The 24,575-nt window shown below is 41.9% G+C and overlaps 6 protein-coding genes across 6 annotated transcripts; 2 read left to right on the top strand and 4 right to left on the bottom strand.

Moving 5' to 3' along the window:
- Nucleotides 1-1,551: 1,551 nt before the first annotated feature.
- On the bottom strand, nucleotides 1,552-3,281 carry LOC140782767 (clathrin coat assembly protein AP180-like). The gene has a single exon (XM_073129542.1). The coding sequence runs from the start codon at nucleotides 3,175-3,177 to the stop codon at nucleotides 1,705-1,707; it is 1,473 nt and encodes a 490-aa protein (XP_072985643.1). The 5' UTR covers nucleotides 3,178-3,281; the 3' UTR covers nucleotides 1,552-1,704.
- Nucleotides 3,282-6,033: 2,752 nt separating this feature from the next.
- On the bottom strand, nucleotides 6,034-9,044 carry LOC140796452 (signal peptidase complex subunit 2-like). Its single transcript, XM_073149491.1, has 5 exons — nucleotides 8,872-9,044; nucleotides 8,593-8,744; nucleotides 8,413-8,494; nucleotides 6,925-7,067; nucleotides 6,034-6,503 (listed from the first exon to the last, which is right to left on the bottom strand). The coding sequence occupies exons 1-5, from the start codon at nucleotides 8,962-8,964 to the stop codon at nucleotides 6,410-6,412; spliced, it is 564 nt and encodes a 187-aa protein (XP_073005592.1). The 5' UTR covers nucleotides 8,965-9,044; the 3' UTR covers nucleotides 6,034-6,409.
- A 768-nt stretch (nucleotides 9,045-9,812) lies between these two features.
- LOC140796442 (glucan endo-1,3-beta-glucosidase-like) lies at nucleotides 9,813-11,311 on the top strand. Its single transcript, XM_073149481.1, has 3 exons — nucleotides 9,813-10,031; nucleotides 10,132-10,218; nucleotides 10,314-11,311. Exons 2-3 carry the CDS (start codon nucleotides 10,149-10,151, stop codon nucleotides 11,255-11,257), a joined length of 1,014 nt encoding a protein of 337 aa, XP_073005582.1. The 5' UTR covers nucleotides 9,813-10,031; nucleotides 10,132-10,148; the 3' UTR covers nucleotides 11,258-11,311.
- Nucleotides 11,312-11,329: 18 nt separating this feature from the next.
- On the bottom strand, nucleotides 11,330-15,124 carry LOC140796432 (12-oxophytodienoate reductase 7). The gene is made up of 5 exons (XM_073149472.1): nucleotides 14,790-15,124; nucleotides 14,466-14,606; nucleotides 13,130-13,260; nucleotides 12,273-12,455; nucleotides 11,330-12,191 (listed from the first exon to the last, which is right to left on the bottom strand). Exons 1-5 carry the CDS (start codon nucleotides 14,861-14,863, stop codon nucleotides 11,548-11,550), a joined length of 1,173 nt encoding a protein of 390 aa, XP_073005573.1. The 5' UTR covers nucleotides 14,864-15,124; the 3' UTR covers nucleotides 11,330-11,547.
- A 2,666-nt stretch (nucleotides 15,125-17,790) lies between these two features.
- On the top strand, nucleotides 17,791-19,777 carry LOC140796422 (growth-regulating factor 1-like). The gene is made up of 5 exons (XM_073149462.1): nucleotides 17,791-18,026; nucleotides 18,131-18,412; nucleotides 18,526-18,907; nucleotides 18,997-19,430; nucleotides 19,526-19,777. The coding sequence occupies exons 2-5, from the start codon at nucleotides 18,214-18,216 to the stop codon at nucleotides 19,531-19,533; spliced, it is 1,023 nt and encodes a 340-aa protein (XP_073005563.1). The 5' UTR covers nucleotides 17,791-18,026; nucleotides 18,131-18,213; the 3' UTR covers nucleotides 19,534-19,777.
- Nucleotides 19,778-22,323: 2,546 nt separating this feature from the next.
- On the bottom strand, nucleotides 22,324-24,298 carry LOC140800387 (F-box protein At5g10340-like). The gene is made up of 3 exons (XM_073155140.1): nucleotides 24,159-24,298; nucleotides 23,800-23,866; nucleotides 22,324-23,607 (listed from the first exon to the last, which is right to left on the bottom strand). The coding sequence occupies exon 3, from the start codon at nucleotides 23,583-23,585 to the stop codon at nucleotides 22,443-22,445; it is 1,143 nt and encodes a 380-aa protein (XP_073011241.1). The 5' UTR covers nucleotides 23,586-23,607; nucleotides 23,800-23,866; nucleotides 24,159-24,298; the 3' UTR covers nucleotides 22,324-22,442.
- Between the last annotated feature and the right edge of the window lie 277 nt (nucleotides 24,299-24,575).

Raw genomic sequence — 24,575 nt, 5'->3', positions numbered from 1 at the left:
TCCAGTAATCCTCCTTCCTCCATCCAACCAACACAGAGGGTTCTTGTTTTCATAATATGATAAAAGTTTACGGGTGCTTTTATAAATATCCACCATCCATCAATACTTGGGGCTCAAGTACGAGTTGAATATAAAAGGTCGTGCGGCCCGGAAACAGGAATTCCTCACATTTGGAGCTAATAGACTGGCTGGAGGTAGCAAATTCCTTCACCCGTGGTCGAAGGGAATCAATCCTCTCTCCAGCTTTCACCATACAGTCATGGCCTCAATGATTGGACTCAATCTTTGCTTTAGTAGAGTATCTATGGTTTGTTATTACTTTAATATAACAACTTTTTATGGGATTCAAGTACACAATGACAAGGGCCATGAACAGTAAACTGGGAGTCTCCAGTGAACAGTATCCCACCAAGGCGCAAAAAACATTCTTAAGTAGGAAATTAATTTTCTTTTAGGCGATGCCTTTGGGAGATGATGAAGCCCATGGGCCGAGCCAAGTATGTTTGTTGTGGGCCTTAAGTATAATTAGCCGGGTAGTAATCGCAAAGGTTGGAAGGTGGTTAGATGGAGATTCCAATCCAAGCCAATACATCAACATGCTGCAACTTGTACACGACCCTGAAACATCCCACATGCAATATTAATTCTATGCCTTCCTCCTATAAAACTACGAACAGAGTACACTGTACACGTCTTTTTTTTGTCCTAAAAGAGACACCAGGGATGCATGTCAAAAGAGACCCAGCGGAGCATGTGAAAGGACTTGGCCAGAATAGTGGATCGGTTTCATGGTAACATGTTGATCAGAAACCCCATAAATGGAGCAATTCATCTCATTTATTGAGTATATTTGTTATAAATCTACCCTCAGTTTTACCGATATTTGCCACCACAATGGTAGTGGGTAGTAGAGATTAAGATGTGATAAGAATAGTTAGCTCTTGATTTGTTTGAGATGGAACATACTGTAACATGTCGCTTTCGATTCATCATGGATGCCCGATGTGAGGGAGAGAGAGAGGGGGAAAAGTTGCCGTCCCATTCCACCTCGGTAAGGAACTCAGTCGAGTCCTCTCTCTCAGATCTCGGGCCCCACGCCCCCAAGTAGAAACGACTTCTCCCGGACGGCGCTTCTCACGGCGTTAGCGTTGTTGACCTTCGCAAAGCCCCATGCAACATTTATCATTTATCCCACCGACAAACAGTAGGGGCTTTATGCCTCTATCTAGCATAAAAGACCTCATTACAGAGATGAACCCACGTTAAATACATTTTTGTGTTTTTTTTATATATAATTATTTAAGTTTAACAGGTTTTAAAGAGTGCATATATAAAGACGACGTGTGTGTGAAAAGGTATACATACAAAGATAAAATTTAGAGGAGCTATATAAATAAATAAGTAATTTTTTAAGGGTCTACACGTAAAATACCCTTACATTTATGACCTCAGAACAAACAAGGGCCCGACCCACACAAATGGTCCAGAACTTGAAACTGCACTATGGCCCATAGGCCATTCTACGAAAAGATAAAGAGTATACCAAAAACGGGTGAAAAGTATTGGATGATTATATCACATTTATACGAAAACTAGCCTTTTTAATTTGTCACTCTACATCTATATCCTTGCAAAGTTATTCATGCATGGACGGAAAACAATAAGTTAAAGTTGTTTTTTTGGCGGAAAAGAAGAAGAAGAAGATCAACGTTGCAAATTCTTGGCAATTATCTTCCTCTGTTGCTGCATCCAGATCTGCTGCTCTCTAACCACGACCTGCTGCCTTGCGGAGTCATCTAACGATCGACCCGAATCCGACGACCCGACATTGGACGAAGACCCCAAAGCCCCCGTCTCAACCGACAAATTTACCTCACTTGCCCTCGCTGCCTTGAAAGTCGGGGAAGGCAACGCTCCCTTCGACAAGTTCTTGTTATTGAATCCATGCAGGAATGGGTTGTTATAATTCGCTTGCTCGTTCGAACTACTACCACTGTCTTGCTCGGCCATGTTGCTCGCGCTCTCGAGCAAGAGAAGCTCCCACCCATCCGGATCCGTTTCTTTGCACTCCTCGTACGAGCTCGAAGAAGCTAGAGATGCCCTCGCTGGTAATTGGGTATCTGCTCTCGGGTCGGATACAGCCGATGCCCAGTCAACACTAGACTGCTGATCCGATAACGTTGCCTCAGATGCTCTATCCTCCGAACTATTCTTCACCTTATCCGGAATAACCAACTTGGAGAGCCCACTTATCCGGGCGTTATTCGACGGCCGGTTGTCTTTGAGAAACATTTCTAACGTCTTAACCAACGATCTCGAGATGGTTTGCACGGTTGGGTACTCGGCCACCCTTCCGACCCCGATCTTCTTGCACGACACGTAGAACGACTCGAGCTCTTCGAATTGCTTGACGGCGATCGCGCACGCCTTGTAGGTTTCGACGCAGCCGTCGTAGTGGAGATGGAAGAAGTTGTCGAGCATAAGGGAGAGGCCGCTCGAGACGTCGCGGTATAGGTCGAAGCTCTCGCGGACGATTAGGTAGAGGGAGATTTGGATTAGCCTGTTGGTCCTTGCGGCTCCGGTCGGGCGAGTGCTTATGGCGCGGCCGAGTAGCCTCTGCCAGTGCTTGATGTTGTCGATCAGTAGTAGCGGCTTCATGTGGGCGATAGGAGTGGCGGAGCTGGGACTGCGGGAGAAGTGGAGGTTTCGGAGCCGGCCGAGCAGGGCGGACTCGAGCCGCGCGTCGAGGTAGCGCGCGTACGTGCGGACGAAGGCGGTGAAGTCCCACGCGAACGAGATGTTCGACGAATTGTTGCAGAAGGCGGAGAGGTCGAGGAGGCGGCGGGGGCCGGGCTTGGCGGCCTCCCGGGAGAACTCGGCGCTGCCCTCGCGCAGCGCGCGGAAGGCGAGGACGAGGGACTTAAGGGCGACTACCCAGTTGCGGGTGCGGGAGGTGCGGCGGAGGAGGGCTTGGACGGCCCCAGCGGCGGAGGAGGAGGGGGAGGAGACCAGGAGGAGGATGAAGTCGTCCACGTGGCGCTCGTCGATGGGGACCTCGTCATGGGAGGTGGCCTTGAGGACGGCCACGTCGATTGCGGCGTGCTTGGAGACCTTGGCGAGGCTTAGGCTCGTCTGGTCCTTGACCGCGTCGACGGCTCGCCAGAATTTGCTCGGCATCGTTGTCACCCAAGGAGATGCGGGTACTCTTCTTCTTCTCTCCTTTCTCTTTGGCTTCCCTCCCCTTCTTGGCTTTGCATTGGGGAAGGGAAATGAGGGAGTTTGGGGGGTGACGGGTTGACGTTTTTAGAGCTCGAGGAAACGGAGTATTCGGTGGGGTCAACGGGATTTCCGTTGACTAAGTTTGGCGAGAAATGTTTTGATGCGCAGATATCGAGTTACCAAATAAAGGAGAGGACTGGGTCTGTATGCCTTTTTTAAGGGGAACAGCATATAGATAAGTTCCATCATTCTTTGATCAACTATAAGAAAATAAATTACCTCATAAAAGTAAGTAAACCTATATAAAGATTGAACTGCTTAGAAGTACAGATGCATTTAACAAATGATCATAAAGAAGTGATCAGATGTAATAGCCTCTTAAACAAAACGACGTTTTAATTTTGCTGATTGTCAAGAAGGGGCCTTCTTGCAGTTAAGGATAAGGATTATTTGACACGGCCTAAAGAGAGGTGGATTGATAGACAAGTCGAGTGTTCTAATTTCTAACGAAAATATTCTGTCCGGTTAGTAATAAGGAGATCCTTCGGAAACACCACAATGACTTAGATTTCATTAACTCAATTCCAGGAAGCACAATTCATATCTAACGAATTCCACCAGAACTGCATAGAATCATTATCTTCATCAACATTTGCATACAAGGGATGCGTGTCCAGTGATCGGAACCCAAAATTTAAAACGTAAAAATTCTCATTTGTATTGAGGAAACACAACAGCTCATTACAACCCAAAGGGCAGAAAATGCTCAGAATCTTCAAACTGGAAGGAGAAGAACGAAAGGCCCACAACTCCAATCTCTTCCTCATTTTCCCTTTGCCACTTTCCAAAGATATCTCCCGCTTGCCATATCCAAGAACACCAAGAACCCATCGCTAATCATCTGTTCATATGAAAATCCAATTAGACGAAGACCCACTAAACTTTTGTGGCAAGAAAACTGGAAAGAAAGGTTCCTTTTTCGCAATCGAAAACAGGGACTAACCTTGCTCGTGGTTTTCTTCGATTCCTCGACGGAAACTTCGATTTCCGATGCCTCTGTGGGAATGGGAGGAGGAGGGGACCGGACCGACTTCCAGACGAGGTATCCAGCGAGGGCGGCGGAGAGGAAGACGAGGATAAGGCGAAGCGGGCACATGTCCGGCGAGTGGGATCCGATCAATGGAAGGGGGTAAGATTACACCGGATGGAAGGAAAGCAAATCTCTCGATAAAGACGGATTGGTCAAGGGAACGAGGAGGGGAGAGGATGGGCAAAAATTATTTTTGGGGACGAAGAGGCGCGTGCAGGATTTAAACGGCTCAGATTTGCTGGTCGTGATCGGACGGTGAATGAGATCACATCTGATGCTAGACAATGCTATAACTATCGGCAAAGAGAAGAAGAAAAAAATATTTGTATTATTAAGATGCACTAACGATTCAACGTACTTAAAGAGATTGCAGATTTGTCTTGCTAATCAATTTATTTTTGCCACCAAATCTCGTTAATTTCCTAATATTTTGGCAATCTTGGAGGCTAACTAGTCACAAATTATTTTTCATTTTTTTAGAGAAAAAGTACAAATTTAATGATATCTCAATTAAATTTTAAACTGATGTCTGCTAAATCCGAACGGAAAAACATTCATATAATCTGAGCCATTTTTTAACCGAGCACTATCCATTATACTATAGTTATCAATGTAGCTCTTTATAAAAAATATGGTAAAAAAGAAGGAAGAAACGATATATAAAGTCGAGATATTTTTTTTTAAAACTTTATAGTTTCGCTTTGAATAATTTGATGTACTTAAGCACCACTCGAGTAATTGCTACATCATAGATCAACAACAGAGTAAGAGGAGAGATACAAAAGATAGAGAGAGATCTAGATATAAACATCACCATAGCATAACTCAATCGGGTCACTAAAGTTTGCTATCGCCTCCGCCGGAGTACTACCGGAGTTCACCTGGAAGTGAAACAATCCTCGTGGAAACACCAGCGTGTCACCCTTCTTGAGATTCTTACAGTAGACGTCGTTTGAGCCGTCGAGGACCGCGATGTGTACATGTGGAGCGACACAATGCCACCCACGCCGAAGTCGAGGCGTGCGGCGGAGAGGCCGAGGGAGTTGACTCCCGGGAATTTGGCGGCGAATGCCAGGGTTACAGATGCTTTGATTGGGTTCGACATGTTTCCGGCGACGCCGATGACGGAGAAGACGAAGTCGTCGACGTACGGTGACCTCGGACTCTTTCTTGCAGGGGTAGCTAACTCGGCATTAGGAGAACAAAAGGCCACAACTTTACCCGGTAGTGATGAAGACTCTCACTCTCATGCATATATATATAATAGAGTTATTCCGATACGTTTTGGCACGTTGTGGGCACAAAGAGTAGCGATTGCATGAGTAAGGACACAAGGCATCCTCGCCACCTTGGAGGGAAGAGGGTCACTTGAAGAATCTATCATATAGACCTTATCATATTCTCGTTAATTCCTTTTGTTGTTAATAATTTGTGTCAAATTCCAATCTAAGGCTTCAGAGTTCAGACACTTAGGCAGCATTGCGTTGCTTTACATTTAACATAATTTGTCGACTCCTGAGAGCTCATGGATGACATTGCACAGAACTTACAATTGATCTGATCAACCACTATATTTCACCACAAGTTTTTAATTGCATCCATTTCCTACTCTATACGTAATATTTATAGCTTAGAAACTGAAGAAACCAACATAAAGACGCAAGGATGCGAAATGAAACTGATCAATAGCTCTTACAAAGCACTATTGGTAGCAAAATATAGTGTTAACGAACAATAGCTGAACCTCTGATTTCAATTATCATAACAAGCACCCTTTCCATCATTTTATTGTCACGCTACAACAATCTTGTGAAATAAAGGCGATAAACTTTAAATTGTGTTGATTGAACTATACAGAATTCCTCCCAATGACTAGAAAAGGATACGCCCTTGAATGTCATTCCGTATACCAGCTAAATGAAGGGCTTTTTACATCACATTGCAATGTAACGAGATTTAAAAGTGATAATTTCTTTTTTTATTAAGAAAGTGACACTTAATGTGGGTGGCCACAAAAAGGTACACAGCTTCCAACGTCTATGGTCAGCCGTCAGCATCTCGATCTCCTTATAACGGAGACAAAGGCTTCCGTGTCAGCAGTCACTTGGTTTTACGATCCCCGTTGTAGTTATCAACCAGTCTCTCAACATCCTTATAAAATAGACCTTCCACAAGAAATCCATCCTTGGTGAACCTGACAAGAAGAGAGAGAATGCATGAAGATAATAGTATCACATAGAGCATGGGTACAAAGTGATGTGTCTATGAGCCAAATAGAAATACTTATTTCTACCCATCGGGGGATTATGACACGGTTCAAGCATGAAAATATGATGACCCTTTCTCACTGTCATGTAAGTTTAAATCCACTCTCAAACATAGCATCTAATGGCCCAGTTCAAGGACAAATAAAAACAATCTTCTTTACTTAGTTTTACCAACTAATTGCAGGTAAATTGCTGCAGCAATTTGATAAATCCACATTAAGATTGCATCTGCCCCAAATTATAGTGAAGATCTTTAGGACAACCAGATATAGTCAGAATGAAGAAGACTTGTCAATGATGGATTGTAATCGCTGACGTAATGGCCAAAATAAAAGGCTGCATACTCACCATTTCGTGACACTCCTAGTTAGTTTAACTGTTCCATTGGCAGAAATGGACTTTGGATCTGCACTGGCTATTGTAAGTGTGTACAAGTCCGAGAATCTTGGCAACTTAGAAGACACGACCAGTCCAGTGCTATTGAAAGACCCCTGCATGCAACAAGAAAACAAGACTTAGTAAAATGCCTTGCGAATACAATCAGCTCAATTTTGCTGAAAGATACCTACAAACAAACAAGTAAACATTGAGTAAGCGTATATCATATATGCACATAAAGCCAACTTTGACTAAATGATATTTGTAGACAACAAAATATTGGAAAAAAATTGGTACCAAACAAATTAAATGAAGTGCAATCGGTCTGAGTTTTCTTGCTCACAATGAAGATTCAAGACTTTACACTCCAAATCCAATAAAATTTACCTTTCATAAAAAAGCAACTAAGCTAATTCTTCCAGGAGCTTCTTGCAAGATCCTTGAATTAATATTTCTTCAAATGGTCTTTCCTGGTAATAAGATCTGGAATAGTCTCACATGATGAAATAGAATTTCTATCTTTTCCATTTATACCCCTTCAATCTTTTCAATGGAAAAAGCAATGTACCTCTTTATTTGTTTCATATGTTAAAAGAAAAAAATATTAGCAAAAGCAGATTACATCCAGTTGCTAATGTGGAATTAATGTCTTGATCTTAACCCACTGCTCCTAAAACATAGCTGCCTCAACCACAGGGGTGCAAATCATAACTCATAAGCAGTACCATTCAGGCCGCATTCGAAGTCTGCCAAAGCCTTCAACAATAAAATCTTAAGCATATACAGGATGGCACGTGAATTGAAGTTTGTATTCAATGATACAGACTCCTGATGATCTAGTTCTTGATTGACATAGATTTCGTTGACCTAATATAATCTTTCTTACATATGCTACTATATTATTTTCTTTTGCTCTTCAGATGGCTTAATCTATTACTTACTGTCCACAAACTGCCTAGCAATCTAGGGTTAGTCCCCTTCTGCTCATCTACCTACCACTTGTAGCCTTTTAAACCTTGCTTAAACAAGACTCCTTTTACCCTCGTCTTCAGTCATTAACTACTAAAGAACAAGGAAGAAATTTTAAAAAGAGACGGTGTCATCATTTCTGGTGTACACACCAATTTGAAATAATAAGATGAAAATACTATGCAGTGTAAACAACACAAACAAACTACTCCAACAGCTCTTAGTTGACGAAAGTGTCTTCCAATTAAAAGAACATCAAGCAAAATGAACCAATCCACAGACTCTAAAACATGTCCAACTAAACCAACATCTATTCAGGATTCAAGTACTATGTCAACTCAACTTAAAACCTCTAATATTGCAATAAAATTGAAGTAATGTAATTACATAATTCATACTCTAATTGAAATTAAGGGAGAAAGATTAGGAAAACAAAGTGCAATATTCAACATTTCCACAAGCAAAAGTAAGTGAAAAGAGGCAACTCACAGCGGGAGGGTAAGTGAAAAGGATAGCATTCTTCTCCTTCGTGTAGCTAATGAACTGCAACAGCCCGTTAAAGACTATATACTTGCCCGAGTCAAGAATCAAACAATCTCCCAAAATAAATTAATCCCCCCAGTTCCAATTAACAAAAAATAAAACCAGTAAACAATGAATAAAGGATATAATCCGATGCATCCGATGAGGAAATCCTTGTTCTCCGGGAACTTCTTGGGGTAGAACTGTGCGAGAAGCGCGATGGCCATGATGATGGATCCAATCAGCAACCTTACGTTGCTCAGCCTCACGTCCTCCACGTATCCACGGCCCGTCACGATCTAAAACATGGACAAATTCACACCGTTCTCAGAAACTCTAGGAGGTGGAATAGCTCAAAGGAATCCCTAGCGACCGCAAGAGAGAGAGAGAGAGAGAGAGAGAGAGAGAGAGAGAGAGATCTTATACCTCAGAGACGGATTCATCGAGAAGGTGTTTGATGGAATGGGGATCGAGGAGGTTCGCCTTCTTAGGGTTCTTCGCGGCGCCGCTGCTCGCCATTTTTAGCTCCCTTTTTTCGCCTTCTACTTGCCGGAAAAGGGTCCGAGGTCAGGGCCTTAGTTTTTAGTTCTCTCTATTTTCTTCCAGAGCTTTGTTGTAGGCCTTTCTTTTGTTGTTGAATATGAGCCTATGGACCTTCGCCTTTACTGAGCCCAGATGGGCTTTGTCTCGGGTTTCAACAAGGACTGGGCTTGAACCTTGAGACCGTAATGGAACTGGATGTTAGCATTAAAATGTGACAGAAATAAAATTAACTTTTTTACTATTAATAATTTTCATGTTTTATCATATTGCTTAGTCGTAATCTAATAAAAGGGTTAAGTTGATTGAAGATAATTATGTAATTTTATTTTTATTCACAAATTAATAACGTGATATATTTTTTAGGAGTATAATAATCATTAGACATATTCCATCAATGCCATATTGTAAAGAAGGTGTAGATGTAATTAACACTTTTATCATATTACTTATATTCTATTTCTAAACTGCTTAGGGTAAAGTGAGGATAAAGAAAGGGCCGCTCTTTTTAAATAGGTCGCTTTTGCTTTTGCTGAACGATCATAAAAAATAACATAGTATGGGAAAAAAAATTCCCATTCTAATCGTTTAGACTGCAGTACATGTAAGAGTAACAACACAGAGTAAATGAAGTAATGCACAGTCTTCAATTATCAAAAAGTTTTTAAAACTTCAGTCAAGAGCATTCACAGAGGCCAGAGGTACAATTAATGTCCTGTACACTTCAGTTACACTGTAGCAATAGCCTCGGCTTCTTTCTGACACATGACTGAAGTAGTTCTAACAGCTGGACTGAGACTAATAGAGGTAGGGTGTCTTTTCTGGACAAGCTAAGGAATCTTATACTGCTTTTTAATGCTTTCATCCCTAGCATCAGAAAGAAGGGAAGAGAAGAAAATCTTGGCGCAGTATCTATCACACATGAGGAGTTAATGAGCAGCATCTCAACATCCAGAAAGCCATAAGAGTGAGAATTCATGAGATTGTAGAAAGTATATGTGTGCACCTCAGAATTGGTGTCTTAACTGTCTAACAAGATAGAGGAGGTAAGCTACAGTTCGACATGTCTAATTTATTTTTTCAAGTTGAGAATCTACTTCCATTCTACTTATTGTGTTAGCAAATAACTCCAAAAAATGGCTACAGATTTTGATATAAAAGACATGGGAAAGGCTTGGATTGCTTGCGCGATTCTCTTCTCGTTGGTCTTTGCCCAACAAATCGAGTATTCAGGTAAAACACTACGAACTTCCTAATTAAAAAATACGTTGAAGAATATATGTATCTGCGCATCAGACATTTTTTCTTTACTTAAATCTTGCGCGCAGGTAGCATTGGCGTATGTTATGGGATGTCAGGTGACAACCTTCCACCTCCTTCTGCTGTCGTAGCCCTCTACAAGAAGTACAACATCAATAAGATGAGGCTCTTCCATCCAGACAGTGAAACCCTCCATGCCCTCAGATCGAGTGGCATCTCCGTTGTTCTTGGTGTCAGAAACGAAGAGATAATTAGCCTGGCATCCAACATAAAGGCCACAGATAACTGGGTAAATTCATACGTTGTCCCCTACAACGACGTCAACATCCAATATGTCGTCGTGGGCAACGAGGTCATTCCAGGTGAGCTGGGCAAGTACGTTGCCCCCGCCATAGAGTATCTACGCCACTCGCTCAATGATAAGGGCTTTGGTAGGGTAGTTTTAACTACAGCAGTGTCAGGCACTGCTCTTGCTAATTCCTACCGACCGTCTCAAACGGTCTTCTCCCCCGGTGCGATTGCTGACATGAAGGCAGTCATAGATGTTTTAAGACATTATGGAGATGACCAACATGTGGTGATGGCTAATGTTTACCCTTACTTTGCCTACGCTGCTGAGCCGCAGCATATTTCGATAGAATATGCTCAGTTTTTATCTCAACAGCCAGTCGTGAGAGATGGGATCTTGCATTACTACAATCTCTTTGATGCCATGGTTGATAGTTACTACGCTGCGATGGAGAAGGTTGGGGGAGGCATGCTGAGGATTCTGGCATCGGAATCAGGTTGGCCGTCTGCGGGAAATGGGAATTTCACAACGCGTGAGCTTGCTCAGAGGTATAACAGGAACTTGATCGATCACATTGTGAGAAAGAGGACACCAAGGAGGCCGGATGTTCCAATTGATGGGTTCATATTTGCTATGTTCAATGAGAACAAGAAGCCTGCAGGGATCGAGCAGAATTGGGGATTGTTTTATCCTGATGGAAAGCCGGTGTACCCTTTACTTTGAGGTGTGCCTATTTGTGAGATGAAATAAAATTATATATTTGATGCTTTCGAATTATTTCCTACTTGCAATTCGTATCATGATATGCTTTTAATTCATTTATATGGCTCGACCAATTAATACATTGTAAACCAGCTACTCCAACTATACTATTCGTAGAGTTATTCCACCTTCACCTACAATGTCGTTCTACCACTCACGCTGCAGATTCTCAAGCATGAATATATGTAGACAATTAAGAGATTACGTGGTACAATACTCTTTATTCTTAAACGTCTTGCAGCAATGCTGGATCAGAGTCGTGACTGGGGTTTATCCATAAACGGATAGTCAGTGAAACCAACCACAGGATCCTGCGTATAAAATGTAGCCCTCACGTATCGGTTCAAGGGGGCGTTAACTTTAAACCGCTCGACCAAATCCGGATTCGCTATAAACAGCCTCCCATATGACACCAGATCCGCATCAGCATTCTCCACCGCTTCCACACCGAGTTCCCTCGTGTACCCGCCGCTACACATGAACGTCCCCTCGTAGGCTGCCTTGCATGCCTGCATCAGACGGCTCTCCTCGTCCGCACTCCCATGTCTCCCTGACTCAGTCTGCCCGTATGCCGTGTACCTCGGCTGCGTGATGTGGAGGTACGCGAGCTGTTGGCCGAACGCACGCTGGATCGCATTGAGCCGCTCGATCACAGCTAGGCCAAGGCGTAGCGGGTCAGAGTCATATGCGTCCAGGTGGTCAATAGCAGGCGAGATTCGAACCGCAACTCGGTCAGCTCCAATGGCAGAGGCCACGGACCGGGTCAGCTCATCGATGAACCGGCAACGGTTCAAGAGTGAGCCACCATAGGAGTCGGACCGGTCGTTGATACCATCTTTGAGGAATTGGTCAATTAGGTAGCCATGAGCGCCGTGAATCTCAATGCCATCAAAGCCTGTAGATGTAGAGTGGAGTATTGATCTACTTATCCAGAGATACGTAGGATTTAACAAAGTTGCGGATAAAATTCTAATACCTGCTTCAATGGCATTTAAGGCAGCTTGACGGTATTGTTGGATTATCTCTGGTATCTCTGATGAGGCAAGCCGTCTAGGGCTAGGGTACTTGCCATAGGAACCGTCAGGCATTAATATCCTCCACCTGCTCGATATTGGTTTATCGGTTGATGATATTGGAGCTGCACTTCCAGGTTGGTACACTGTTAAATAAAAGAGTTCAGTTAGTACAACAACTTTGTAAGGACGTAGTTGTTGAATCTAAAGTTTGTCAAGTGAATAGCTAACCAAACATTTCAGAACAAACATGGCATAAGAATTTGATTAATTATCTTAAAGCCAACATCTTATAGTACCAGGAATATGTCGTATCGCTGAAGCTGAAAAAACTTCAAGCAACATACAGAGGGACTGGTTTAGTTCATGTTCCAATATTAGTATCTTGTCTAAATCTTACAAATTTGTAAGGTGACATTCACATAGTGCGAGTCAGAGGGAATAGCTCATACTCTTCTCCAATTCGACACTTCCAATATAATTTTCACTTTCTACTCTCTTTCTACATGGAAGAAATGATAAATTTATGATTCTCAGTAGCTTTGCAGGATGAACCTGAAATCCTATATTAAAGTCTTAAAAATTCTGCAGGGCTTAGCAACATGATCAGGTGACTACTTGATGGTTACCTCTGCATAACTTGATGGTTACCTTTGCATACCTTTAGTGTGGAGTATCTTATTTCATACAGAAAACTGAAACTAATACTATTGTTTCGAAAACAGACTTCCACATGATGCAGAATGATAAATTGAGATGCTTAAATTAATGTGTGTCTACTGACCACTGAACATCAATTTGGCACCCAAATGAAACAGACCTTGATTAGAAGCCCGACCAACATGCCATAATTGGCAAAATATGATGCTTCCCTTTGCATGAACAGCATCCACCACCTTCTTCCATGCTTCTATCTGCTCTCTTGTGTAAATTCCAGGTGAATGAGGGAACCTATAAGAGGGAGTTCATATCAGCATTTGTAGTTCAATACTGTACAATGAGAGATAATTTGGAGCAGTTAGGACCTGATTAGTAGGGAAGAACCAGCATAGTGGCATCAAAATTTCCAATATAACTAACCTTTTCTATTTGAGCAGAATGAAATAGATAATTCCTTAAAGCATTAAGTTTGCAAGAAAAAATTTCAACCCTGGTGTGCTTTTCCGTTTTTTCCTCTTTCCGGATGGTAAATATTTCTCAGAACACGCCTCTCACTTTGTGAAAGGGGGAATTGATCTAACCGAAGGGACAAGTTCCACGGATTCCAATTTTTCAATGATATCCCATGATTGAGACAATTGGCTGAATCCCGTGAAACCATTTCATAGAAGTTCATTGATATTTTCTTTTTATAAAGCAAATCGACTTCGATTTATGATTGTAGTGGATTGTCATTCCAACATATTAAATGGATCCTATGGTCCAATTATAGATGAGCCTTCACATTAAATGTAACCCGAAGGAATTGAACCGAGGATTAGACCATCGCTGACTCTCTAATAATGCAAACTGGCTGACTCTCTAATAATGCAAACTGGTTAGCTATAAAATGAATTACTTCACAAACCCTTTAGGACATAGTCCAACATTTATAATTAATCTGAATTGGTGGCTGAACGTCGAAGCTACCAACTGATTATTTCTGAATTTTAAGATACAGATGGTTACATGGCTATTAATTTCAGCTTCTTAATGTACTAGAATCAGTTGTAATATATTAAAGCAATAACCCAATTCCCACTTGTTACCAATTTGCAAGCATCTATTTGATTCTTTCACTCAGTTTCAGAAAGAGGGCTTAATTTATTCTAAGATAACTGGTACAGCGTAGACATTCTTATATTTGCTCAAGGGGGAGGTTGACATATTACTTAAAAAATTATTTTGACTTTACTAATGACAAGAAACATTTGTTTACTTCATAATAATTTAGCTCGTAGGGAAATTTAGTTCGGAAGAGATGCTAAATTTGAAATAACACCCACTATACTGCAAATCCCAACAGAGTGTCATGATTCCAGATTCATCATTTATTATGTTCCCTTATGATTATTCTACTTCAGCAAGCCAACTGCATATAATATCGATCTTGGCTACGGCATCTAATCATACATGGCAAAGAATCTAACAAACATGTAGCAGAAAGACGAGAATACCCCGCTCCGGTCGGTGAAATTACGGTGCCCTCCGTTATGAGAAATCCACCCTCCGTGGATCTCTGCACGTAGTACTCTACGTTGGCTGGCTGCGGTACTCCGTTCAGCGCGCGGCACCTCGTCATCGGCGCCAAAACGATCCTGTCGGAAGTAAATAATTCAAACGCATAAGGGTAAATCGGTGATCCTAAAAAGTATATCCTCGCACACACAACCAAAACATCACACTTCTTTCGCCTAGTTAATCTCTTCCGACATCTATCCGTCTCCTTCTCCAACCCGACCCGAAAGCTTCGAAGTTAGATTGAGGAAGAGATAGATCACCTGTGAGAAAGGCGGAACCGGCCCATCTGATAGGGCGAGAAGAGGGAGGGCCGTTGATTTGGTGATTTCTCCATCGGATCCGTCCACGTGGACACCGGAAAGAGAGGGAGGAACTGGAGTGGAGAGCAAGTGATCGGGATATTATTTAGCTAGGCGAAGAGGAGTACTAATTATTGGTGGGTGGCGAGAAAGGTAAGGAAGACAAAGTGATATCGCGAGGAAGGTGGAGTAGATCTGGTCACCTTCCGCCAACATCTACCATCATCAACGATATGTGGAGGGGGAGGTCCTTAGGAATCTTCTCACCTGGCGGTGACGGTATTCAAATTGGTATTGGAGAAGGATATAGGAATCCTGGAGAATAAGTCAATGGTGGATGTCGGTCTAAACGCACGTTTTTCTCCTTCTGCATGTGTGCTTGCAGCTGATCAGCTGTCTGGGTCTCCGGACGAGTCTTGCTGCTTCATCTTTGTCTATGGACACGTAATAGCTATCTCTAGACTTTGTTGGGTTAATAATGGCCCAAATAGTTGCAGAGGAGAATAGGAGATCCGATTTTTGTAAAGGACAAGATTGTCATCATCCAAAATAGCCCTCACATGGCCTAGTAATAAGTGGGCTTTTGTTTTACCCCTTTGTTGCAGGGGCGAAGTACTAAAGTATCGACCCTCGTACTTGTTTGGGCCGCACCATTAGTATGGGCCTTTCCATACTTTGATAAGAGAGGCCCAAATTATTACACATAAAAAAGCCTAATTCTTTGCTGCTTGCTTTTGTGCAAGCTAAATTTCCTCACCCAAATGCTTTGACTAAAAGCTAATTTATTTATTTTTGTTGAGAGAGAGAAAATGGGACTAGGTACCATCTACAGAGCTTGGCTTAAGCCAACTTAACAATAGTAATTGGGCAAAAAAAGGGTTCTCTATATATGTTTCTATTTTCTTGTAAAAGAATCATAGCAAAAAGGGGTGGGGAGGTGGGATGGTTGGGCATGTGTGCATTGGCAGGTGTGGCAGTGGCTTGGCCTGCAACTTTACCCATCAAAGACTACTGCCATCTTCTCTGAAGCCAGGTGGTGGGGCTTGGAATATGGATGGTGGTGTATGTGGTGGATGCCACCTTTCCAATTGCGCCAACAAAAACCCCCAGAAAAAACCAAAGAAACCTCCTTTTTGCTTCCTTCTACTGCACCCCCTCTGTTTTCATGATTCATTCCCCGTCTCCTCCCTACTCATCTCTCTCTCTCTCTCTCTCTCTCTCTCTCTCTCTCTCTCTCTCTCTCTCTCTCTCTCTCTCTCTCTCTCTATATATATATATATATAAATATATAAATAATGAGATATTAAGATAGCATCTCTCACTAGAGCAGGAAAAGCACAGTGGTAGATGCTGAGTGCAACCCACTGAACCAATTGCCATGTTTGCTAGACACTAACACTAGGAGCAGCTGGAACAGTGCTGTCACCTAGGAATAGGGGAGCTCTGAAGCTGTCTCCATAGTAGCCTCCTTAAGGACACCCAGGGACAATATTGGTACAGGGTCATTTTAGGAACAATACCTTTGTGATATTTCGAGAGTAATATCTGTGTCAGAAGTATACAGAATGCAAATCCAAAGTTTGAAAAATATTAGTTTAACTTCAAAAGAATTTTAGGTGCTTTTAGGCATCCAATGTATGCACACAGCTTATGGAGAGAAGAAACCAAAAGCAACCCCATGAGCTACACTCACCTGCACTTACGCTGATGGTTTTGGATTCCAACTTGCACCATTATTTCACCCATTTTTACCATCATAATTTTACAGCTCTTTTCTCTTCCACTGGGGAGGATTAGAGGAGTAAACTCCCTTCTTTTTCTTTTTTGGTGGTACATTAACCAATTAAAAAAACTATGTACGTACTCAAGGAACCACCGCATCAATTCATGGTGTCGAGTCTCAAATGGAAAGGGGGGGGATAGTGAACCCTAGTTGCTGCCAGGGTAAAGCCAAAAAGGAATTATTATTAAGTGGAGCCCCTCCTGTTCCTCTGCTCAAAGGGACAAGAGACTGCCTTAGGGGAGGAGATCAGTTTCATCTTCTGGTATTGAGTTCCTAACCAGATGCTTTTGAGAGTATGCCTGGGCTTTTGGGCAGCCATTGATCATGATGCAGGCAGTGTTGGACCAAAGACAATAGATTTGGGAGCCACAATCTAATTTAACTTTAAAAGTTTAATAAACTAGTAATAAATTATAGTCTCTCACGTTAACACTTTGGTATCTTAACTTTTAAACCATGATTAGTGGACAGGAGGAAGGGCATTTAGACCTTGTTCACATCTCAACACAAAGTGGTGACTGCAGCCACTGTCATGACTCATGACTTCCAACACCCTTGTATTGAAACAGAAAAAGGCCAAAAAAGGATGGCTAACTTCAGCCTTCAGGTGAAAAAAGTAAGACACTAATTGAGAAGGATGAGTTGTTAATAGCATACCAAGTTGTTAAAAACAAGTAATAGAAGGGAGATGAGAAAAGTAACAGCAGCAAAAAGAGAGATGAGCAGTAAAGAGTACAGTCTTAACGGGGGGGGCTCTTTACTTCACCCTCTCTCTCTCGCTCTCTCTTGTGTACTAATCTTTACCTTTACTTTGTGTTATTTTAAACTTCACAACAGCCCTTTGTTTATGAGTTTCCGTAAAGCTGGCAGAGACAACAGCAACAAAAGGCAGCAGAGGACAGCAGCTTGCTTCAGAGATAGAGATAGAAAAAGGGAGGGGGAGAGAGAGAGAGAGAGAGAGAGAGAGAGAGAGAGAGAGAGAGAGAGAGAGAGAGAGAGAGAGAGAGAGAGAGTAGCTCTCTGCTGCTCTCTGTCTGCAAACCTGCCTGCTCCACTGCTGCTGCCTCTGCTCTGTCATAATAACAAGAGGAGCAGAGTCTACTGCCCCCAGGTGGCAGCATTACCTGCAACACCTGACACCATTAGCATTAAATTAGTGGCTTTCTACCCAAATGACATGGAAAGGCATGCACCCCATACATCATCATCACACCTTCCACCACCCAACCCCTCTTGTTTCTTTATTCTTTTCCTATTAATAAATTTCTTTCTTCTTTTTCTCTTATAAGTCCAGACTTAGTAATAGTAGCCTCCCCAAGGTCAAGTGATTTATCCATGCAACAACACAGAAGATTCTGCAGGCCTCACTCTGCATCTTGACTGAATGACCCATCCTAAGCATTGAGAAGATAATGGTATCCAACACTATTATTATTATCCTCCTTTTTCTATTACATAGTATTGAATGCAAGCAGGGGGGCCTGCTCTTCTTGGTCTAAAAGCCATACATATGGTGTAGGTATAAGAGGCCACCTCTCTTTTCCCTCCGCTTCCCATTTCTTTCTTCTACTTGGTGGGTTTTAGGGTTTTGAAAGGTTTGAGATGATGATGAGTGGAAGGAGCAGTAGGTACCCCTTCACCCCATCTCAATGGCAGGAGTTGGAGCATCAGGCCTTGATCTTCAAGTATATGGTCTCAGGGATCCCCATACCATCTGATCTCATCCTCCCCATCAGGAGGAGCTTCTTGCTGGACACCACTATCACATCTCCTTCACTGGGCTTCCCTCCTCAGCCTTCATGTAAGCTTCCTTTGTTTTTTTCCCCCTTTTCTTTATCTTTGGTTTTCTTGGTGTTTTCCTTGTAAAAATGTGAGTTTTAAGTCCAAAATGGGATATGGGTCTCTTTCTGGCAGTGGGCTGGGGCTGCTTCCAGATGGGTTTTGGCAGGAAAGCAGAGGACCCAGAGCCAGGGAGGTGCAGGAGAACAGATGGTAAGAAGTGGAGGTGCTCCAAAGAGGCTTATCCAGACTCCAAGTACTGTGAGAAGCACATGCACAGAGGCAAGAACCGTTCAAGAAAGCCTGTGGAAATGTCTTTGGCCACCACCCGCACCCCTCCTCCCACATCCTCCTCCTCTTCCTCCTCTTCCCATACTCCATCTCCTTACCCTCCTTCTCTCTCCATCTCCACTCCTGACCCTTATCACCTCCTCTACCCTTACTCCTCCTCAACCCAAGTGAACTCTTCTCACTTTCATTTGGATACTCCATCTTACTCAGCTAATAAAGACTACAGGTATATACCCACCACCTCTTTATCTCTCTTTAGTTATGTCTATGCCTATCTCTATCTCTACATCTTATCTCTATTTCATGGAATATCAGGTATTGCCATGGAATGAAGGATGTAGATGAGTACACTTTCTTCTCAGAGGCTTCCAGAGCTGACAGGGAGAGCTCATGGCAGTTTAGGCCACTGGGCATGTCTTCCTTGGGGGAGCCAAAACAGGGGCCTGCTCTGCAGCAGAGCCATTACAGCCACTGCACCGCTGATCTTTCCAAGGAGGTGGAAGAGGAGAAGAACCAGCATTGCTTTGTCCTGGGTGCTGACTTCAAGCTGGAAAAGCCTGATAAGATGGAGAGGGAGCAGGAGGCTCAGAAGCCTCTGCGCCATTTCTTTGACGAGTGGCCTCAGAAGAGCAAGGACTCATGGATGGACTTGGAAGGGGATCATGGCAACCAGTCCTACTCAAAGACCCAACTCTCCATTTCCATCCCAGATTTCCCTCTCACCACTCCTCAGTATCACCATCACAATGGTTTGCTTCTCACGTTCAAAACTTTACACCCAATGGTTTGCTTTCTTCTTTCAACCATTTGTTCTAAACAATCGATTTTTTTGATTGTGCTGCAGAAGAATAAAGTCATGAGGAGATTTTTGCTCAACTTTGGGAGTATCTTGTCAGGCTGCTGCTGTAGCTCTGGCTGTAATGGGGTTTCAATGCCCTCCATGTTGGTTGCATATTTGTTTGTTCTTTTAAGTTTTCTCATCCTGAGAGGATCGACTTACTCATCCCTCATTTTGTCCCTAGTTTTATTCATCGATCAATGCACTGGTGATGTCTTTCTTCATCTCAAATTATCTATTGGTGATTATTTTTCCTCATCTCTGTGGACCCAAGAGAGATTTAAACAGTAAATTAGCTCCATGTTATCAGAATGTTGCTTGGTTTGTGACATTGAATGATGTCCCAATGGACCAGCTGGTTCCATGACCGGTTTGGTTTCAGATTGGGATATGATGGTGGTCTAATTATGGGACCCAACACTTAGAAAATAATAGTAATAATAATAGTAATAATAAAAAAGATCTCTGTACTGCTCTCTTCGGCAAACCATTAAACTGGGCCTGGCAGATATTGTTCACGGCTGCGCCGTGAGGTTAGCAGCTGTCTCTGGGTCCACGAGTTTCTTCCCCCCTCGCCTTCTATTATATGTTCCCCCACCGAAGAGCTAATGGATTCTATCAACTTGCAGCATCTACTTGCTTGGCAGCGGAAGCCAGACTTGAAAGCCTTTAATTCTTGTGACGTATTAACACTAGCTCATTAGAGGAGCTGAAGTAGTAGGTAGGTATGTCTGTCTTAAAATCAGGATCGTACATCAGATTTGTCATCTAATTAGGACCCAATTGTTTAATGGGATTGATCTTTATTTATCCCCCGACTAGCATTTGTTTCTGTGAAGAATCTCGTGAAGCTGACAGTTATTTGGATCATAAAATATCACAACCAGATGCAAACCTCCATTGTGTAGTTTAAAGTGGCATATTAAATAAACAATAAGCTTCTTGGCTGTTGTTTGATTAGAAAAATTCTCTAACAGTTGAATGAAGGTATCCTATGCAGTGCCTCTTTGTTGATACAAACAAAAACAACCTTACTCATTGCTCACTGCTTCATGCATAGAGTTCTTGTCAGCTCCGTGACCACGATGAGATCCAGAGAGAGAGAGAGAGAGAGAGATTTGGATGTTTTCCGGCACAGTATAATTTCAATGACTAATTGTAGATATAGTTTTATAGGAGGTGAGTAATTTCACTGTGGATTTAAATTTCTGTTCGAGTGTATGTATATTTTAAGCTATGTAATATAGGTTTTAATATATTATTAGTCAGCCCAACCAGGAGCTGTGGGTTTTGATTTGATAGATCTCATGTGTCCTAGATTTGACAGTGAAAACCAAAGGTCAATTAGTTTACATAGAAACTAGCAATTAGTTGGTGGGTTCGAAAAGTCTACTGGAGAAGGATTTTGGTGACAAAAGAAAATCTTCCGAGTAACTCGGATGGATCTTGATTGATAAATAGAAACGAAATTATCACATATACCATTTTAGGCATAAACATAGTCTTTTTTCTTTTCTTTTATTATCCAAGAAGCGTAGATAACCGAGTTATAAAATTGTATAAAATTAAGTTATTAAAGTTAAAAACGAATTAAAATAGAACAAAAAAAAAAAGAGACTACGTGGGCAAAATGTTATTATTTTGGTTCGGTCAGCAGTCATGGCTCATCTTTCAAGAAGTGGAATGGGATTAGATGGACAGGATGAGCATCTTTCAGAGCTGAACTCATGGGGCCAAGGAACAGTGTTTCTCTTCCTCTATCTCTGAGTCAGATCTGCTGCAGCAGAGTCGTACGTTGTACTGTCCATCCCAGTGAGCGACGGTGTTGGAGAAATTACTCGTCCTAACAAATGCTTGACCCGACCCACGCTTTATTTTGGAATTTTTCATCAAACAACAAGCTCGTTTTATCTTGGTTAAGTAGTATCAGTTCCAAAGAGAGCAAAAGTGATAGCTTTGTTCCTGAAAGAGAGAAGAAAGAAACCGAAACCAAAAAAGAGAAAGGGAAACAAAGGAAAGGGTAGTTGGTTTACAACAGGGGATCTGGAGAGGAGAAAAGGACACCCAGATTGAATGCTCCAAATGGTCTCCGACCCCACCACCAACAACAACAAGCCATAGGATGAGCTCACCATGGGGGTCATGGGACCGCCCTTCCACAGATTCCGAGCTCGGATCTTTGAGATTAGATTTTTGATAAATTATAAGTCTCAAGATTAAATTATAGACAAAAAAAAAACAGAGAGACTACATTCTCTTTATGGCCGGCTCTGGCTCAATCTATAGGCACATTAGGCGGCCGCATGGGGCCCATTAAACTATTTTTATACTATGTATAAGATATATAGTATAGTTTTTTGGGACCCAGCTGTGAGAAATTTTTATACTATTTTATGTAGGTATCTTCTTCTTCACTAGTCCGGAGTATTCAATCTCTTTTTTTTTTTCTTCCCTTTCTTCTGTGTTTGTGTTTTGTGTAGTATCTTCTTAGCCATCATTATGGCCGGCTTAAACTAATGAGAGATGTCTTTAAGTTTAAAACGTTGCCCGATTATGTCTTAAGAAGAGAAACAACACATGAGCTTAGGAAGCATAATTGAAAGCGAAAAGCAGAAAAGTAAAATGCTAAACCAAAGAACAGAGAACAAAGAAATTTACACATACACTGATATCAAGAATTTTCAAGCACTTGTTTGGAAGCTATTTTTTATTTATTTATGAGTTTTCGTATTTCAAAGATTTATATTATAATATGAGTAGGCGAAATAGAACACTGTCAACCTAAATAATTATACACACATAAGTATGCATAAATCAATGATATATGAACATGCATTTCTCTTGAAGCAACAAGTTAAAGAGACAAGACAGCAAGCATTTGTTGTATAACAAAACTAATCAAGCAGACTAGTCTATATACATTTCAAATGTCTTTAAGTGGGACAAGGCTTTCAGCATAGAGGGTAAACCGAAAGGACGAAGCCCCATTCAACAGGCCCATGTATGCCTTGCTCGATGGACTTCCGTTGTCCACTTCCTTCGGAATAGCCAGCAAAGTCCTCGTCTTGTCTGTTCTGGTGTCATAGCAATCCAACCTCTTCGTTGTGCTAAGAAAGATTTCCCCACCATGTATCTCTAAAGGAATATAAGGCTTTGAATCTTCTTTCCTGAAGCTGTACATTCTGACCCAAGTATGGCTGGCTTCGTCCTTCAACATCCATATGCAAGTGAGGTTGAGCTTCCAGTTTCCTTCCACAAAGAACAATTTATGTCCATCTGTCATCAGATACATGACGGATATGCTGCCAAAGTTCACAGGAGGAGGCCGAATCACGCCAAACTTCTCGCCATGAAGATGAAAGGTCAATATAGCTTGCTCCGAGCACAAGTCCATTTCGCTAATCCAATGCAGGACATTGTTTAACACAACAGGATATTGTTCATTGACTGGAAACGGGGGGTCCTCAGTGGATCTCCACGATTGTGAACCAACCTCAAAAACCTCACAGCCTATACTGTAATCTCGTGTTTTGAAGTCAAACCAGCGATAGAACATTCGGACTACTTTGTACCTTTTGGTTGATGGGTCAAGGCCGAAACCGACTAGGTCGCTGCTCCATTCACAAAGGGGCTTGCTAGGGTTGCCCTTTGGCAAGGTCAGGAGTTCTCCTGTGCTAGGATTGCACAGAAAGATGTTTGTACGTGAGAATGTTAAGACCAGACCATCACAATAAGTAACCAGAAGGTGCACTATTTCATCACCAGGAAGCTCCTTTTCCAACATGAGAGTAGCCACATTCTCAGCTTCACTGTACCTATAAAAGGAGATCGTCTGTGCTGATGGAGACCTTTCGCTGATTGGTATAACAAGTAACTGGCGAGATCTTCGACCTTGGTTTAGATGTGAATTGGCAAAATATGGACTGGAGATCTCATTGAACCATCTCCGGCAGACAGACTTGAACCGCAAAAGAGACTTCACAGGAAGCTTAAGAAGAACATCGAAGATAATATCGTTGGGAATCGTACATCTCGCATCTAACTTTCGTTTTCGACGAATTTCCATCTTTTGTTTTACAGTTCTTACCCTGAAACCATCCAGAATTACAAGATTACCTAATTAATCCAAGAAATTGTCGAACCACACAAAGCATAATTACGAGATAAGTATTTATAAGGTGAAGAAATTAGACAAATCAACAAGCTAAGTGACATAAAACGTCCACCAAAATAACAAGAGAGAGTAGAATCTCACAGACGTAAACTTTCCGTAAGATTACCTAGAGCTCTGCCTGCTCAAGGACGCCCTTTTGGTCGACGAACTCTCCCGCTCTCTCTGCTATTATTCTGCCGACGCGGGAATACGGGGGATTAGAACACGTTAGTCCAGATGGAACGATAATATAAGATATATATATATATATATATATATATATAAGATTTGTCTTAATCCAGCTTAAATTAGGATAAGAATTCGTAGTCAAATAGTGAGGGAGTCGTAAGATAACTCGTAAATAAATATAGGAAACAGAGAGATTCAAGATCTCCTCACTGCAAACCATCCAAACTCAGAGGTTAACCAAAACCAGCCCAGATCTGAGGGTTTATTACTACTGGAGGTAATAAAGAGAGATCTTACCAGATCTTGATGATGTCGAGCTTTTCGACCTTCCTCCCGTTGAATTTGTGCCGTTGGGGAAAAGAAAAAAAATCAGACTGGATAAGAAAAGAGGAAGAAAATCCAAAAAAGAAGAATAAGAGATAGGAGATCGGAAAAATAGAATGCGGAAGGAGGTAACTGATTGGAGTAACAAAGCTTCTGGAAGGAAGTATGCCTGCTTCATAAGCCCTTTAGTGAGCTAATTAATGAATAAGGCACAACAATCTCACCACTACTTTTTTTTTCTTTTTTTTTGGGGTTAATTACGCCAGGCTCCATAAACTTAGTCGCCAATTTTGAAGCGAAGGCGTATACATACACACAAATATCAAATATGTAGTTATATTTCTACGCAGATTTAGTTATCAAAAGTAAAGTTTTTTTTTTTTTTTTTTT

This window comes from Typha latifolia, chromosome 1, assembly GCF_019914945.1.
Source record: "Typha latifolia isolate L0001 chromosome 1, TyphaL0001v2, whole genome shotgun sequence".
Taxonomy (NCBI): domain Eukaryota; kingdom Viridiplantae; phylum Streptophyta; class Magnoliopsida; order Poales; family Typhaceae; genus Typha; species Typha latifolia.
Note: the sequence above shows the minus strand (reverse complement) of the source record. Positions and strands in the feature narration are given on the sequence as shown.